At 35.5% G+C, this 16,528-nt stretch overlaps 1 protein-coding gene across 1 annotated transcript; it reads right to left on the bottom strand.

Moving 5' to 3' along the window:
• Positions 1-907: 907 nt before the first annotated feature.
• Positions 908-16,194, bottom strand: TAS2R13 (taste 2 receptor member 13). The gene is made up of 2 exons (XM_045555190.1): positions 16,125-16,194; positions 908-1,815 (listed from the first exon to the last, which is right to left on the bottom strand). The coding sequence occupies exons 1-2, from the start codon at positions 16,192-16,194 to the stop codon at positions 908-910; spliced, it is 978 nt and encodes a 325-aa protein (XP_045411146.1).
• Between the last annotated feature and the right edge of the window lie 334 nt (positions 16,195-16,528).

Genomic DNA, 16,528 nt, shown 5'->3' with positions numbered 1-16,528 from the left:
CATCTGATCTTTACAACAAAATAGATGAAACTCAAAACCATTATGCTGAGTTAAAGAAGCCTTAAGTATCTATAACAGTGCATACTCTACAACTACATATTTATGAAATTCTGGAAACAAAAGAACTCTGTTATATTAACAGTTAACCAAAAGCAGATAAGTAGTTGCCTGGGAGGAAGGGAGTGAGGGGCAGGTTGGACTGCAAAGGACATTGATGTTGTAGTCACACAAGAAGTCACACATTGCCAAAACTCTAACTGAAATATGAACTAAAAATGTTGCATTTTGTTGTATATAAACCATACTTCAGTAATGTTTATTTCAAAGGCATCAAGTAAAATATGCATGTATACAAATGTATGATTACTGAAAAAGGAAGGTCATTTTTTTGTGGCAATTATTCATATTACACTTATTAATCTTCTCAATTTTCCCATCCCATAAATACTAGTAATAGTTGCAAGTCCAAATTTTCTGTATATTCTGTTCCAAATAGCTAGTTGTCCTCAATTCACCAATTAAACAGAAGTACCTAAAACACCCATACTCAATAAGCTATTTAGAATAGAAGGGCCATTGTCAGCCAAAAGGTTGGAGGTTGCATAATTAATATCTGAGGGTATTGTGGTACACATTTTTAGATTACAATGGAATCTGGAATCTATCAATGATTTCTCCAAATAAGTTTCAAATTCTTGATAATATAGAAATGCACATTATAAATATGTAATATTCTTAGGTAAGAAGCTATTATACATACTCACTTGAAAAATTTACAATGACCTTCACAATGGAAGAAACTGGGAGAAATATTAAATATCTTTAAACTTCTCATAGACTTCTGTTTTTATCTAGAATGTACCTACAATAGTCTATGGTCTGAATGACTTATGGAATTGTGTGTTCTTCATCTTATAGCCCACACCTTCGCTGCCACCCCAAGATAGGCCTGCCTTAACTCAGAGTTTCCCAGAATCAGGACCAAGGAGTGGATTGAAGGATAGATGACTCCAATAGTCTGACAAAGCATGTGGACCAGTTTGGCCTGGTTTGTCTCAGAAATCCATGATATGAGAAACGACAGAAAGAAAGTAGCATAGAGTAGGAGGAACAAGATGACAGTTTTCAAGGCAGTTGTGTGGGCCCTGGTCCTGAGATCTCTGTGTCCTTTGAAAGAGAGCTGCATCTTCTGGAGATGTTTCCACAGGGAAAAAATTAACAGGACAAAAGCGATCAGGGCCACAGTAAATGGTATTAGAGTGAACATAGTCATGGTGAATTTAACCAGCTCTGAAAATGTTGCAAAGTCACTCATTTTGAAATTCCAAGTTGTGTTTCTTTCATATTTATCTACCCAGTCCTTAATATGTATGTTCATTTTCATCATATTTAAAATCAAGAAAATTAAGCTTCCTAGTAGTATCATCAGAATCACTTTTTTTACTCTCCACTGCAGGTAGAGAAAAGTGGGGCTGGAGAAGCTGGCTATTTTGAGCAAATAAAAGATGCTGAGGATTGTAGCGAGCCAGAGACTGAAGTGATTGGTAACTACCCAGGCAAAAATAACCAGTCTTAATTCTGTTCCAGCCACAAATAAGGCTGGATAATGCAGAGTTGCAAACCAATTTACTAATATTCCCCAGAGCAGACCAATTCTGGAGATCGCCAAGACAATGAGGATTTTATCAACTAAGGACAACTTTCTCTTATTGACCCAGTCAATGCCGTTTATCAGTACTATGAATCCATTGCTCAAATTCCCAAGCATGAACTCTGTGATTATTATGAGAGTGAAGATGTGCTGCAGGGTACTTTCTATATCAGAGCAGAGAAAGCTCAAAATCTGATACCACTGCCGGTTATTTGCTGTTCTAAAATGCTATGTATATCCTTGAATGTACAGTGACAATCTTCTTCATCCTTCTTCTCCTTCTGCTCCTTCTTTAATCGTTGGCCCGATGTCAAGTCTGAAATCTCCGAGGTTTGTTAATCAATGTGCTGCATATAGCTGTTCCTGTGAAGTCTTTATTGTTCTTTCATTTCTTTGCTGAGCCCTAGTTAAGATGTTTATGTCCTCACCACAGACAGAAATATCCCATAGAGGATTATGAAGCAAAGCTGAACTCACATTTGCAACCATGCAAATAAAGATATATTCTCTTTCATTGTTTTGTACTTGTTGCCTTGTCTCCCCTGTAAAAAATTTGGTTCCACCAGCTTGAGTTCTGAGTTACAAAGATGATAAAAATATGATTCATAAATACGAAGCTGAAGGAAGCATTGCCACTGAGGATTTATAAAACACTCAAAGAGAGATCTGTGTCATTTCAAAAGGGTCCTCAGTTTCTGGTCAACCTTGTGAATGAAGAGAAGCTCGTCTACAAAGCTCGTCTTTCTCACTCCCTGCCTCTTCACCACGCAGTAGAGCTGCCATCAGCCCCCGTAGGCACCAAATGCCTGCAGCCTTTATCCACTTTCCCCTCCATATTTCTTTTCCAAACTTAAAAGTGAACAAAACATCAATTTTAAAAGATCAGCAACAGCTACCAAAGAAAGCAGTACTACATTATGTCATAAATTTCAAAACCGCGAGCCAAGCAAAGAAACGGATAACGGTAGTCTTCCCTTATCCACGAGAGGTAACTCCGCCTCATTCATGGTGGATGTGTTCCAAAAGCCCCAGTGGGTGCCTGAAATTGCAGATAGTACCAACCTCTATGTACACTACGTTTTTGCTATATATGCATTCCTGTGATGAAGTTTAATTTATAAATTAGGAACAGTAAAAGATTAATAATAACTAATAATGAAATCGAACAATTATTAATATAAAATATACTATAATAAAAGTTATATGAATGTTGTCTCCCTCTCTCTCTTTTTCAGTGTCTTATGGTATCATACTGACCTATTTTTGAACTGTGGTTGACCTCAGGTAACTGAAACCACAGAAGGCAGAAGTGGATAAGGTGGAACTCCTCTATTCATTGTGAAGTGTCAACATTCCTCCTCCCATCTCACCCTCTCAATACAAAGGAAAGTCCATTAGCAAAATTCTGAAAATGTGGAGAATCAAGAAAGATTGTCTAATTCAATATTAATATAAATAAGACCCTTTTAAAATTTTGATTATAGTCTAATAAATAGCTATTTTGCTGGATTATAAAAGCTATTTTTATTTAAGAAATATATAGTTTATGAATTATAAATGTGTACATTTTATTACGAATGCAAACTTTGCTGGGTGATCTACAGAACTCTCAGATACTCACAAAATAATTTAATTGCATCAGATTGATGATTTGCAAATTTCAGTTATAAAATAACTACATAGGTATTTTTTATTCTGTTGCTATGATAGTATATTTGTCAAAGTAGAATAGGAAATATTTCTTTTAATAGTTTGTTAGCTTTATTTATTTATGACTATTAAATATTTAGATATGTGTCACGTGGAGTTCCATTTGTACTCTTGACACAGGCCTGATGCAATCCTGTATACCTTTTCATTTTAAGAGTAAACTAAGGATTGTCTTCCTATCTGTTCAGAGAAAAGGGTTTGAGGAGGCTGGCCACAACTTGTTAACAGCCACAATTTACACGAGTAAGTTACCTGAGGGACAGGACAGTACTTGTATATTAAAATAATGCCATAGTCCTTTAGAACTTGTGACATAAAACATAAGAGAGAGGTAGAGAATGGATAGCAGAGTTGTGGTCTTAAGCTGCATGTTAGTGGTATGTTTCCATATGAGAAAATATTAAAAAAAAAACAAATTAGATTAAAGAAAAGTGATCTCCTACTTCTATGGGAGAAAAGAGGATAGATGCTAGGGAAAAATGACAGAAAGACTTTTTCAGAAGTCTGGACTGGAAAGGAAAAGGAGACAATGTGTAAGAAGAGAAGACTACAAAAGGTGGAGTATTTTCCTTGGGTTGTGGAGTCATATGAAATATGGTTTTAATGTTTTGCTTCACTTCCTCTCATTCACTTAAGATACCCTATCCAGGTTTGGTGTTAAGATTTTGTTAGGCTAGTAACATTTGTTGACAAATGTTCCTTTTCTATTTTTCTTTCTTTTTACTTCATATTATTATTATATATAACAAATTTATGGAACATTTTATAAAGTCTAAATGACTTATTATCAAGTTCACACAATGTAAACACCTCCCATGTCAAGAAAGGGAACTTTGTAAACCCCAAAACACCTTGCATGCTCCTGTCTAATCGCAACCTCTCTCTTTGTCCCAGAAGTAATAACTACCCTGCAATTGAAATCATTGTCTTGTTTTACTTTATTTATTTTATATTTGAATATGTATCCCTAAACACTAGCTTAGTTTTGCCTGGTTTTGAATTGCATATGAATGGAATAACACTGTGTATATTCTTTTTGCATTTAACTTATTTTGACCAATATTATGTTATAAATTAATCACATTGCATGTAGAGATAGATCATTCATTTTATTGCTGAATATTATGAATTGAATAAGTATTCACCATTTATATATTCTAATGGAAACACATATTTGGATTGTTTTGAGTTTGGAAGCTATTATGATCATGATGCTATGAACATTCTTTAACATGTAACTTCCTCTTGAGCCACATGAGCATACATTTCTATGATCCTGATCTAGAACTATTCTGTTGCCTATTTCTCCTGATCTCGTTCTTGATAGTTACAGTTTTATAGATATTTGTCAATTTCAGCAAATAATTTTTTTATGTACATTTGGTTATTCTATTATCTGCTTAATATACACAGAATATCTCCTTTCAATTCTTCATGTTGCTATTTTCTTTTTATCCCACAATTTATCTCACTAGAAGTTTATCAAATTTGTCAGTCTATTCAAATAACCAAATCTGCCTTGATTGATCTTATCAAATGCATTATCCTTCATTAATTTCTAGTCTTATATATACTATTTACTTATTTTTACTTCCTTTGAGTATGTTTGCTTTTTTTTTTTTTGTAAATTTTCTGAAATGGATACTTAGAACATCAATTTTCATTCTTTCTCCTTTTCTAACATATTTATTCTAAAGGTATTTCTTTAAGAATCTGTTACAGTTTCTTATAAGGTTTTATTACAGTTCATTATACTTAAATTTAAATATTTTCTAATTTTATTGTGATTTTTCTTCAACTGTGGACTATTTTTAAGTATAGTTAAGTTTTCATTCACATAGAATTTTCCATTTATCAGTTTTTGGAAAAATTGAATGAAAGTCACAGATCATACTCCATATACTGACAACTTGTGATATCTGCTGAAATTTTTGTTATACATGTGGTCAATTTTGGTAAATGCCTTACGTTTGTTGAAAGTAACATGTATTATGTAGTTTGGAGGTACAGTGTTTCATCCATCCACCAGAGCTATTTGTTAATTATGTTGTTTAAATTCTACTTATTCTTTCTGAGTTTTATCTTCTTGAAATATTATTTATTGACACTTAATGTTAAACTATGTTACCATGAGTATAGATTCATCTATTTCTCTTTGAAATCCTGTCAACTTTTACTTCATATATTTTGATGCCATGTTAGTTGGTGCATATAACATTAGAATTGTAGTATCTTCATGGCCAATTTAACCTTTAGCCATATGAAATGACATTATCTACTTTAATTTTTTTCCTTAAAATATACCTTGTATATGTTAAAATAATTATACTAGCTTATTTTGTTTAGTGTTTTATGGTATGGTTTTTATAGATTTTACTGTTACCTTTTCTGCATTATTAGAGTGTAGACATAAAATCTTATATAGCATACAGGTAATAAAATAGGAACTAAGGCTATGTGCTAACATTCCATTTCTTGTAGGATGATAATAATGTATTATTGTAGAAGTCCCCTCTCTCCTTTTTGTAGTTATATATTGTCATGTGAAGTTTTTGTTCAATAAAATATTTTGGAAATGACATGTTGCTTCTGAGCGAGTGCACTTGCTTGCCCGTTCAAAACACTGCAAAGTCCTCATTTTCTTACTGTGACACTCAAACAAGGTCAAGAAAGTCTCTGTCACTCTAGATTCCCATGTGACTATGAGCACTGAACATGTAACAGAAAGTAAAAGCAAACAACAAAAACTTTTCCTAGGTGAAGTCCCTGAGATTTGGCAGTGTTGTTCACTCAGCACAGCGTAAGATATCTGGCCTCTTGAAATGGGGTGCTGCTGAAACAAAACACCTGATACATGTGACATTAGCTTAATATTGGCTTCATTGGCAGTGAGTGGCAAGAAAAACATTACTGGTTACTGAAAAGCAAGCTGCAAAGTATCAAAACACTTAATAACCTGCCACCTATGATTACTTGGAAGGTAGATCATATATTTGATGATTTTGTAACTTTAGGAAAAGAAAATAATTGAATAATATTAATAGTGCATTTGACAACATATTTTTAATTGGTGTCTGAAAATAATTATCTACGGTCAAGCTAAATAGCAAACTGAGAGGGAGACTCTCTGAAAGAAAGTGATGTTTATTTGGAACTAGCATTGCAATGGGAATATGTGTGCCATAGTAAACTATGTGTGTATTCAGAGAGATAAAGGAAGACAAGAGTTTTTACAGAAAAAGTGAGGGGGATTATATAATTGTTTTGAAATGATTATCCTTGACTACAGGGATCACTAACAAGGGTGGTGCCAGTCTCAGGTTGGACCAGCAGTTGCTGGGCAGATGTCCTTGCAGAACTATTTTTGTTGTATAAGGCCGGAGATGGCCTTTGTGCAATGTTGTGGTTTTTGTAGAGTCTTCTGTGATAGCTCTTGTGATCAGTCATAAGTGCATGAGAATCCCTCCTTCTTGGCCTTCCCAGGCTCCATGGCAGGGTTTTAGCACAAGTGACTCCATTTTGATTCTGACAACTTTTAACTACTTTGCAAGCAGGAACAAGAATTACCAGAGTCTAGATACTTGGGATCTTTGAATGGAAGAGGCAATAGCTTCTCAACACCAAATAGTGTTTGAGTTTTAAAGTCTGGTTTTAACTCAACCTTCAGGCTAAGATTATCTCAAAGATATGGTTGTTAAAAGTTCTGATTATATTTCATATGCAGATAAAGGACAAACTAATAGTAATTATTCTTTCAGTTTGAAAAAGTAACTCAAGGCACAGAGATTAAATATCTGATTTTCCTGATAAAGCCTCAGAATGCTCAATGCATCTGACATTAGGTCCAGAGAGAAAAGGGCAAGGGTGAAAAAGCAATGAAATATAGCAAATGTATTATGAAGATAATAGGGAGACCACAGAAGATATGAGGATCTCTTGAAGATAAAACTTTTTTTTCTAGTTCTAAAAGTACATCTTTTTTTAAATATAACTATTACTTTATTCCTCCCTCTCAGGACACCTTCAACTATCGCAGGCCCTAAAGGAGACCTGCCCCTGCTATAGGACCCTAGAAAGGTAACAGTGCCAACTGCATAACCCTTATGTTAGCTATGAGAAGGGTAAGTGGGAGGAAAGAGCCATCATCAAGAAAGAGAAAAACCGAGGCATGTGGCAAACCTAACAAATGCGTGAAGGCACCAGTCAGAAATCCAAGTAAACTATCATTTGCCATTTTACCAGTTCTGTGAAGATCTTAAAAGAACTCCCATAGCAATGGATTAGTGTTACCATCAAGAAATGCGTTTGGGAGATAAGCTGGTGAGAATGACTGAGGTGATGGAAGTCGATACCCTGTTCTTTCCTCAGCCGAGGCAGTGGTGAATCCCAGTTAGTGCTACAACGAAAACGTCCTCCTCTGTACTAGGCTTCTCTTCAGATAGAAAAATCCATGATTTTATCATAATTTCTCATTTTTAATTAAGGGATTGATATAATAATTAGGGGTTAATAGTATTTATTGTTTCAGTACTTCTCTGTTACTATTTCTTTTAATGCCATTAAGAAATCAGTTCTACTGTAGGACAGGGCCATATTGGTCTTTATGAAATCATAACTATCATATTCAAATGATTTAGCTAGCAATTTCCATACTAACACATATTTTCTTTCTTTTCTAAGAGCCACAGGTGATAATTTTCCATATTCAAAATAGCACCCAAACAATGAAGTCTAATATTCTCAGATACAAATATGGACGTTTTTTCTCTCACTGTTTTTACTGTTTTGTTCACCCTTAAATGCAACTTATGAACACATTACAGTCCTCAGTTTGGAGACTAGCAGGAGATTAAAGAATGAAATCAACAGATTTCTGAATTAAGAGATGGCAATCAGCATCACTATCCCTATCAGCATCATTATTTATTAGATTTTAAATCATTTACTAGCAGGAATGAACTCAAAACCAGCACTTTGGATTCAAAATCCGACCCCTTATACCATTAGTCATAAATACCTCTGTAGCAATTAACTTTTCATTCTCCCAGAGGTACTCTGTTCACACTCAGAAAACATATTGGTAGTCTAAAAGACAAAAATAAATACCATGCATATTTATTCCACTGTTTTGGCCATTTTAATATATTCTATTTCATCTAAACAAAGCTTCAATGCATGTTCATATGAGTATGCATACACAAACACCCTCAAATATGCTATAAAAAACTTATTCCATATGAATAAATCATAAACATTAGAAATTCAAGTTGTTTTATAAGGCAAATAAGTTTCTATGATCACAGAAATTTGGACAGCATGTACTATATCCTTCTCTTGGATTTTAACAAAATACCTTAGCATATTAAGTGCTCAGAAATATTCTTCAGCACAGAACATTGTTTAATGTGCTTCGTCTGGTATTTACCAAACTTATTTTGAAAATGAGAACTGTTTCTACACAACATTTATCAGCATCATGTTAACAAAGGATCCTCAGGAAACGCGCTGAGCAGTACTGCTTTGTAACATCCTTCTTAATAATTACATAGAAGCGCATAGACCTGTGTATTATGCATTTATTTAAAAATGTTCTTTTTTTTATTCTTTTAAAATATTGTTTGGGATGTTTCACAGTATTTCATATAATAAACCTGCTATGATTTGGGTTTGCCCTTACCAAAAGTCATGTTGAAATTTGACCCCCAGTGTGGTGGTGTTGGGAGGTTGGCCCTATTGGGAGATGTTTGAGTCATGAGAGAAAATCCCTCATGAATAGCTTGGTGCTGTTCTTGCGGCAGGGAGTGAATTCTCATTCTGGAGAGACTGAATTAGTTCTCCTGTGAATGTTCCTGCAAGCATGTGTTTTTATAAAGCCAGGGTGTTTCTGAAAAGCTCAGCACTTGTCCCTGAGGCCACATCAGAAGAACAAGGACAAATAGATGAGAAGGAAAGAGGAGTTTATTAATTTGGTGGCAAATGAGGAGGATGGAGACTCCTGTCTAAAAATGTCATCATCTTCCTAATAAGCAGAAATACAAAGTTTTTAAGGGAGAGTTCTCAGCTTCAGGCTATATTCTGATCAGTTCCATCTCTTGGGAAGACAATCTCATGACCTCCACCCATCTGGGAGGCCCACCTGGACCTCCACCCCCAAGGACAGTTTTGCCAGGCATCTCCTGTAATATAAAGAACAAAGGACTCTCCCCTGCTCCTCCTGACCACTGGCCTGAGGCAGGCATGCAAGTTTTTGTTCCCAAAAAGATTTAGAATGTTTTAAAGAGACAGAAAATATTTTTATCATTTTTTAGCCATTTTCTGTTACATGGTGCCTCTTGAGATTTGCCTCTTTGTGTCTCTTTACCCTTTGACCTTCTGCCATGTCGTGATGAAGCAGAAAAGCCTTCACCAGAAGCTGAGCGATGCCAGCACCATGCTTCTTGAAATTCCCAGCCTGCAGAACCATGAGCTAAATAAACCTCTTTACTTTATAAATTACTCAGCTTCAGGTATTCTGTTATGGCAATACAAAATGGACTAAGACAGAAACTTAGACTAAGGAATGGGGTGTTGCTATAAAGATAAATGAAAACATGAAAGTGTTAGAGCTGGTTCCCCTCGGCCCCAGGAACAGAGAGGCAGAGTCACTGAGGCTGCAAAAGGCAAAGGAGTTTATTGACTAGCTCGAGCTAGGGCCCAAGTCCCAGAGCACCAACGCAGTGTCCTCTCCACGAACCAGGACCCCGCTCTGGGGTAAAGGTTAAGCTTTTATACTTTTGTGTATGTTAGTTTTCACATGACACGTTAGTTTGCACACGACACGTTAGTTTGCACCGACACACTGGGCTGCTGCACATGACATATTGGGCACTCTATCCCCCTTTAGTTTATTTGTTCTTTTAAAAGTGGCTGATAGTGTTGGCTCCTGATTGGTTGACTCTAAGCCTCGGGCTTTTTGCGCCGGTGCCAGTTGTGGTCAAAGTCATTCAGGGGAAGAGGAGGGTCTGAGATGGGGGGGAGGCTGTTGTTGCATACCTTTTAGTTTTTGGTTACAAGCAATACTGGGAACACACGCCCTGCACAAGCTGTTCATGCGTTGATCATGCCTTGCCCTTCTTATCTGATTAGCTGGTTGGAGGCCCCGGGACTCTCCAGCCCTTTATCAGGAAGTAACTTGCGGTTATCTCCCCGGGGCCTTGTTTTCCTTAACTTTAGTGAAGCCTGTCATGGCTCCACCTAAGCTAAGCGCCAAGCCAGCAAGCCACGTATACAGAAGCAGAACTAGGCTGTTAGCTTCTCACATCCAGGAAGCCTAGCCGATCATGGAGTTACCCTTGCTCTTATACCTGTTTTTCATTCTGATTAACTATATTTATCAAACAACTAAAAGCAAGCACAGTCACAGAAGCAAATAGCATCAGTTAGAATCAAAGAGAGCACACATTTTCCTACTATCAATTCCTGTTCTTCAAAAGCAACTTTGGAACTGCATGAAGGGCAGTGGTTGGAAGAGTTTGGGGAAGCAGGTCGGAAGAAGACTGTGTTGCTGGGGACGGAGCATTAGGGCGATTCTGGGGAGGGCTCAAAAGAAGACAAAAAGAGGAGGGAAGTTTGGAACTTCTTAGAGGTTGGTTAAGTAGTTGTGACCAAAATGCTGATAGAAATATGGAAAGTAAAGGCCATTCAGATGAGGTTTCAGATGGAAATGAGGAGGAACTCACTGGGAACTGGAGCAAATGCACCCATGCTACACGGAAGGGAAGAACCTGGCTGCATTGTGTCCATGCCCGAGGGCTTTGTGGAAGGCCAGACTTAGGAGTGATGACCTGGGGTGTCTGGTGGAAGAAATTTCTAACCAGCAAAGTGCTCAAGAAGTGATTTGGTTACTTTTAACAGCTTTTGCTCAGTTATTATAGCAAAGGAATTACCTAAAAGCCAAATTTATAATTAAAAGGGAAGAAGAGTGTAAAAACTTGGAAAATTCACCATCTGGCTACATGGAATAGAGAGGAAGAACATTTTCAGGAGAGGCTCCTAGAATGCAAAGAGAGACCTTTTGATAAAGAGATTAGCAGGATAAAAGGAAGCCAGGTGCTAATAGTCAAAACAATGGGGAAAAGGCCCTGAAGGCCTTTCCAAGCTCTTCAAGGTTGCCCCTCCCAACACAGGCCCAGAGGCCTAGGAGGACAGACTGGTTTCCAGGTACAGGCCTCAGGCCACTGCCCTCCACCACCTCAAGGCGCTGCTCCCCACATTTTATCCTCTTGAAGCAGCCCTGGCTGAAACAGCACCAGATGCAGCTGCAGCTTCAGGTGCTGCTGCTCCAGAGAGCATCAATGGTGAGCCATGGTGGTATCCATGCGTGTGTGGTATTAATTCTGCAGGCCCACACATCACAACCATAAAGCTGCATCTTCTTGAAATGTTTGCCTGGGGAACAGATTAATAGCAGAAACCTATCAGGGACATTGTAAAAGAGTATGCAGTTTGCTAGAGTAAATATAGTCCTATTCGAAAGGTATACAGTGCTTCTCAATTTCATCTTTCAAGTCAACATTTCTTTCATATTCTTCTGTCTTCATACTCTTATCCATGTTTACCACTACAAGATGACAAGACAAAAAGACCAAAGTCCCCAACAGTTTCACGAAAACTGCACTCTTAACTCTCCTTTTTAGATAAAGAAAAATAAGGTTGGAGAAATTGGCAATCTCGACCAAATAAAGTATACTAAGGCTAGTTGCAACTCAGATGCCAAAATAGGTGGTTACTGCCCAGGTGATATAAGCAATAATTCTTACTTCTAGAAGATATAACGCCGATTAAACACAGTTGAATACCAATTTAATAACATTATTCAGAGAAAACCAAATCTGGAGACCACGAGAGCAGTGAGAATTTGATTAGCTCAGAAGCTCTTTTGTCTCTTGACCCAGTAACGAAGTTCACCAGTGCTATGAAGCCATTGGCAAGTGTCCAAGAACAAATTCTGCACTACTACAGTGGACATGTTGCTCAGTAGTAAACTTATTGTGTCTGGAAGCAAAAAAAAGACAAACCTATTATTAGTGGTTGTGATCCCTTAATATATTAACCTTAAGTTCTACTGGCACCTGGTTTGGTTGTGCAGTAAAGTTTTTGTTTTCTTTTAAATTCTGTTACCAACCTCAAGCAGGAAAGCACCAGAGTATACTATTTGCTACATCAATCCTGTCTTTATGGAAAACATTCTTATTCCCAAAGCAGCTCAGAATAACTACTACTCATATACTTCATGTCCTTACCACACAGGCTGCAATCTTTCATAGCTGATGTTGGCATGAAAGCTGAACTGTCATTTGCTAGCATGCAAATAAAGGTGTATTCGTTTTCATTGTTTTGCAGTTTTTTGCCTTGTCTAACCTCTACATAATTTGGGTTCATGAAGTTTAGATGTTAGCTATTAAAATTTTTAAACTTAATACATAGAATCTGCAGGAAATGGCTAAATTGGTAGATGGAGATTAGTAATCCGGAGATGACCTTAATGGCTCATTACCATTAAGGGTTTATTTTAACAAAAACATTAGATCCATGTAGAAAGGCTTAAAGGAACTCATCTATAGGTTTTTCAAATTTTTACTGTCAAAAGCTTCCCAGTTTCCCTAGGAATCCCCAGGAAAACTAATATTCCCTCACATTGGGAGCTGATAACTACTCCTTATATTTAGCTTTATTGCTCACAAACTCATAGACACACACCAACACACACACACCATCACCCGTACATTTCATGTAGTTTACAGAAAATTCTAAGGAGCCATAAGACATAAATTATTGTCCTGTAGTTTCCAAAATAGAAAATGAGTCTCAGAGGGCTCATTTAGATTTAAATCCTTTTCTTTCACACTCAGCTTTTTAGTCCAGAGCCTGGTATTGCAGAAAGTGCCCATGCTACCAAGCCAAGAAATTAAAGACAATTTTTTAAAAGTGTATTTAGATACCTTTTTTTTACTATGTACTAGTATTATGTTTCCAACATTGTCTATTAATATATCTACTTTTGTCTGTTTATTGCTTTTTACAAAGAATCCTTTAGTCTGCCCTCATCTGTATTTTATTTTAATTTTTGGTGTCATCAATTTCTTCTTTATTATATGAAAATTAGAAAATAGTTAAAAATACAAGCTTGGAAACCAAATTGCTTGTGCTAACATTTCAATTTTCCCATTTTCTAGCTGTGTAACCTTGTGCAAGGTACTTAACTTCTTTCATTCTTCAGTTTCCTTAAGTACTTAACGTAGTACGATTGTTTTCAGGATTAATCATGATAACATATGTAGAAAACCGATGTACAGCTGTCTGTATACAATAAAACTAAGTTAACACTAACATTATTATTAATATTATTTTGTTTCTACCTTCATTCTACTTTTTAAAGATGACTTTGTCACCAATCTTATATCTTCTTGAGTTAAATTTTGGTCCATTCATCTTTTAATTTTCTTTTAATAAATACATTCATAGATATGAATTTTTCAGCTTTGGTTGAAATTTTCAAACTTCAGTTTAGGTAGTGCTTTAGTTGTTGTTCAAGTTTTAAATTTGAGATTAACTCTAATGTGTATGGGTTTTTTTTTAAGATTTTGTACCTATGATTGAATTAGAGAGTAATTTACTTTCCCAACTTATGGCATATTATTATTGTTAATCTTATTTCATTAAAGTATTATATTATGGTAATCTGAGAATATATTTTGTGTAATAACCATTCTTTGGCATTTATTGAGAATTTGTTGGCTTAGTACATGGTCTATGGTTTGACGAAGTTAAAAGTTTCACTCAAATGATTGTGCATTCTCTGTTACTGAAGGACTCTACATTTATCTATTAAATTAAACTTATTACTTGTGTTATTCACATCCTTTTTATAGTTACTAATTTTGCTTAATCTATCAGCTTGTGAAATACTTGAATTTTTATTGTATATTGATTCAACATTTTGTCCATTTTTAAAACTTCGATTTATTTATTTTGATACTATATTTTTAAAAGCAGTCATGGCCATAATTATTATATCTTATTTTTTGTTGTTTTATTAACTTAAATATCTCTCTTTAAATACTGATACAATTCACCTTAGAAAGCATTTCATTTGATATTAATATTGCTCCATCAGCTTTTGTTTGGTTGATATATTAGTTTAAGATTTAGCTTCATATTACAAAGCTAAAGAAATGAGTAAAAATATACTAGTGATTTAATTAGATGGAAGTTTGTCTATCTCTCATCTAACAAAAGGATCCAAAGTTTGGATGCCAAAATGCACATGATAATATAGGGGGTCTGCCATGAACCAGGAAGGGAACAATGAATGTTAGAAAGCCCCTAGCAGTCCTTTGACCATTGGTATTCTTACATCTTTACCCACATACTTTCTACTATTTTTTATTTATTTCTTTTAGGTGTGATTCTTGTATATAAGATATAATACACAAAATTAAAATAGATAAAATTTATAAATGTATAAAATATATAAAATTTAATATTAATATGTTATATATACATATAACATATATTTACTAATCTAAAATTTGAGTGTTTCTGCCTTTTGATGACCAACTTAATTCATGTAGTGATTTTTGATAACTCTGAACTCATCTCTAATGTCCTACTTGTGGTTTTCATCATGCTTTCTCTTTTCTTTTCTAATTCTCTTTGTCTGCTTTGTCTTGGATTGATGGAATTGTTGCTATTGCTTTTTCCAAGCCATCTATTTAGATGTTTACTTACTTTTTCTATTTTTTTTATTACAAAACATACATTTGTTAACATACATAACATGTTTCTTTTTTTAACATGTTTCAATTAAATCACTGTCTTCTTTCAATCCAGGCAAATTTCTTGACATGTTTTAAAATTTCTTTGCACTATCAATCCCTTGCAATATGTGCTATGCAGATTTTTTTGTTTTATTAACCATCGATATTGAAGTATAACTGCATAATTTATGTAGAATAAAATTTAGCAATTTTGAGTATGCAGTTTATATATTGGATTTGAACACTAGCTTGCTTTAAACTATAAAATATCAATTTTATTACAACTTACATGCAGCCAATGCTTACTTATTTTCTCAGCATATGTAACATTTTATTTGCTCAACATCACTTCTTTCATCCCAATTTTCCCATCTTAATTTATTTTTTGTCTTTATATTCGTCTACTCAGGCTGCCATAACAAAATACCACAGACTGGATGACTTAAACATCAGAAAGTTATTTTCTTATGGTTCTGGAGGCTGGAAATCCAAGATGAAGGATATGAGCTAAAAATAAAATCCTAAGCCCTCTGCTAACTGAATGGACCCCTCTCAGCCCTAGGAATCCCAGAACACCTTAAAACTGAGGTGAGATCCCAGCCATGACAGGATGGGAGAGATAAAGCACAATTATACATGCACATGATTTCTCTTTTCATAAATACAACTCCTCCTGTAGCTTGTTAAATATGGATATTTAGCCACCCTGCTCAGTATAAAATCCTGTTCCCTTTTTCTCTCCCTTTAAGCATGTGTACCTGGCTTGTGGCTAAGAGCGTGTTTTCAGGCTTGCCAGAATGGCTGCTGCCAGTTGTAAAAAGACCTTTTTATGGGAAATAATGCTCTCCTTGTTCCAAAGTATAACCCTCAGTATATTTTTAGTTAACAAAGGGCTGCAGGGTTGGTTTCTGATGAGGCCTCTCTTGCTGGCTTACAGACAGGCCACCTTCTCATTGTGTCCTCACCTGGTCTTTCCTCTGTGCCCACGGACTCCTGGTGTCTTCCAGTCCCGTTGAATTCGGGGCCCATCGTCATGACCTCATTTAACCTTTGAATGCCTCCTTAAAGGACTTATCTCCAGATACAGTCACACTGAGGATGAGGACTTTAAAATGTAAAATTAAGAACATTTACTATAAGCACCAAAATTATATATTCTTTTATGTGCTTTTTCCACCAAACTGAAACAAAGTACATATGGATTTTGGGGGCATGTAAGTCAGCCTATGGTAGTCTTTCTGAAGTAGATCCATTAGTAGCATTTTCCACGAGGAGGTATTTTTAGTAAATAGCTCCAGTCTTTTTTATTTAGAAATACTATCTAATTCAATCCCAAATTTTAGCCAAGAATTCAGGATTATAGTTACAT

The sequence above is a fragment of the Lemur catta genome, chromosome 6 (genome assembly GCF_020740605.2).
Source record: "Lemur catta isolate mLemCat1 chromosome 6, mLemCat1.pri, whole genome shotgun sequence".
Lineage (NCBI taxonomy): Eukaryota > Metazoa > Chordata > Mammalia > Primates > Lemuridae > Lemur > Lemur catta.
The sequence above is the reverse complement of the archived record's forward strand: the minus strand, read 5'-3'. Positions and strand labels throughout refer to the sequence as shown.

What these genes read in the sequence shown, in the direction of transcription:
- TAS2R13 (XM_045555190.1), bottom strand. Translation starts at nt 16,194, where the DNA reads ATGACGATGGGCCCCGAATTCAACGGGACTGGAAGACACCAGGAGTCC. An exon ending in GGGCACAGAGGAAAGACCAG is followed by an intron (nt 1,816 to 16,124) that starts GTGAGGACACAA and finishes GCTCTGATATAG; the next exon opens with AAAGTACCCTGCAGCACATC.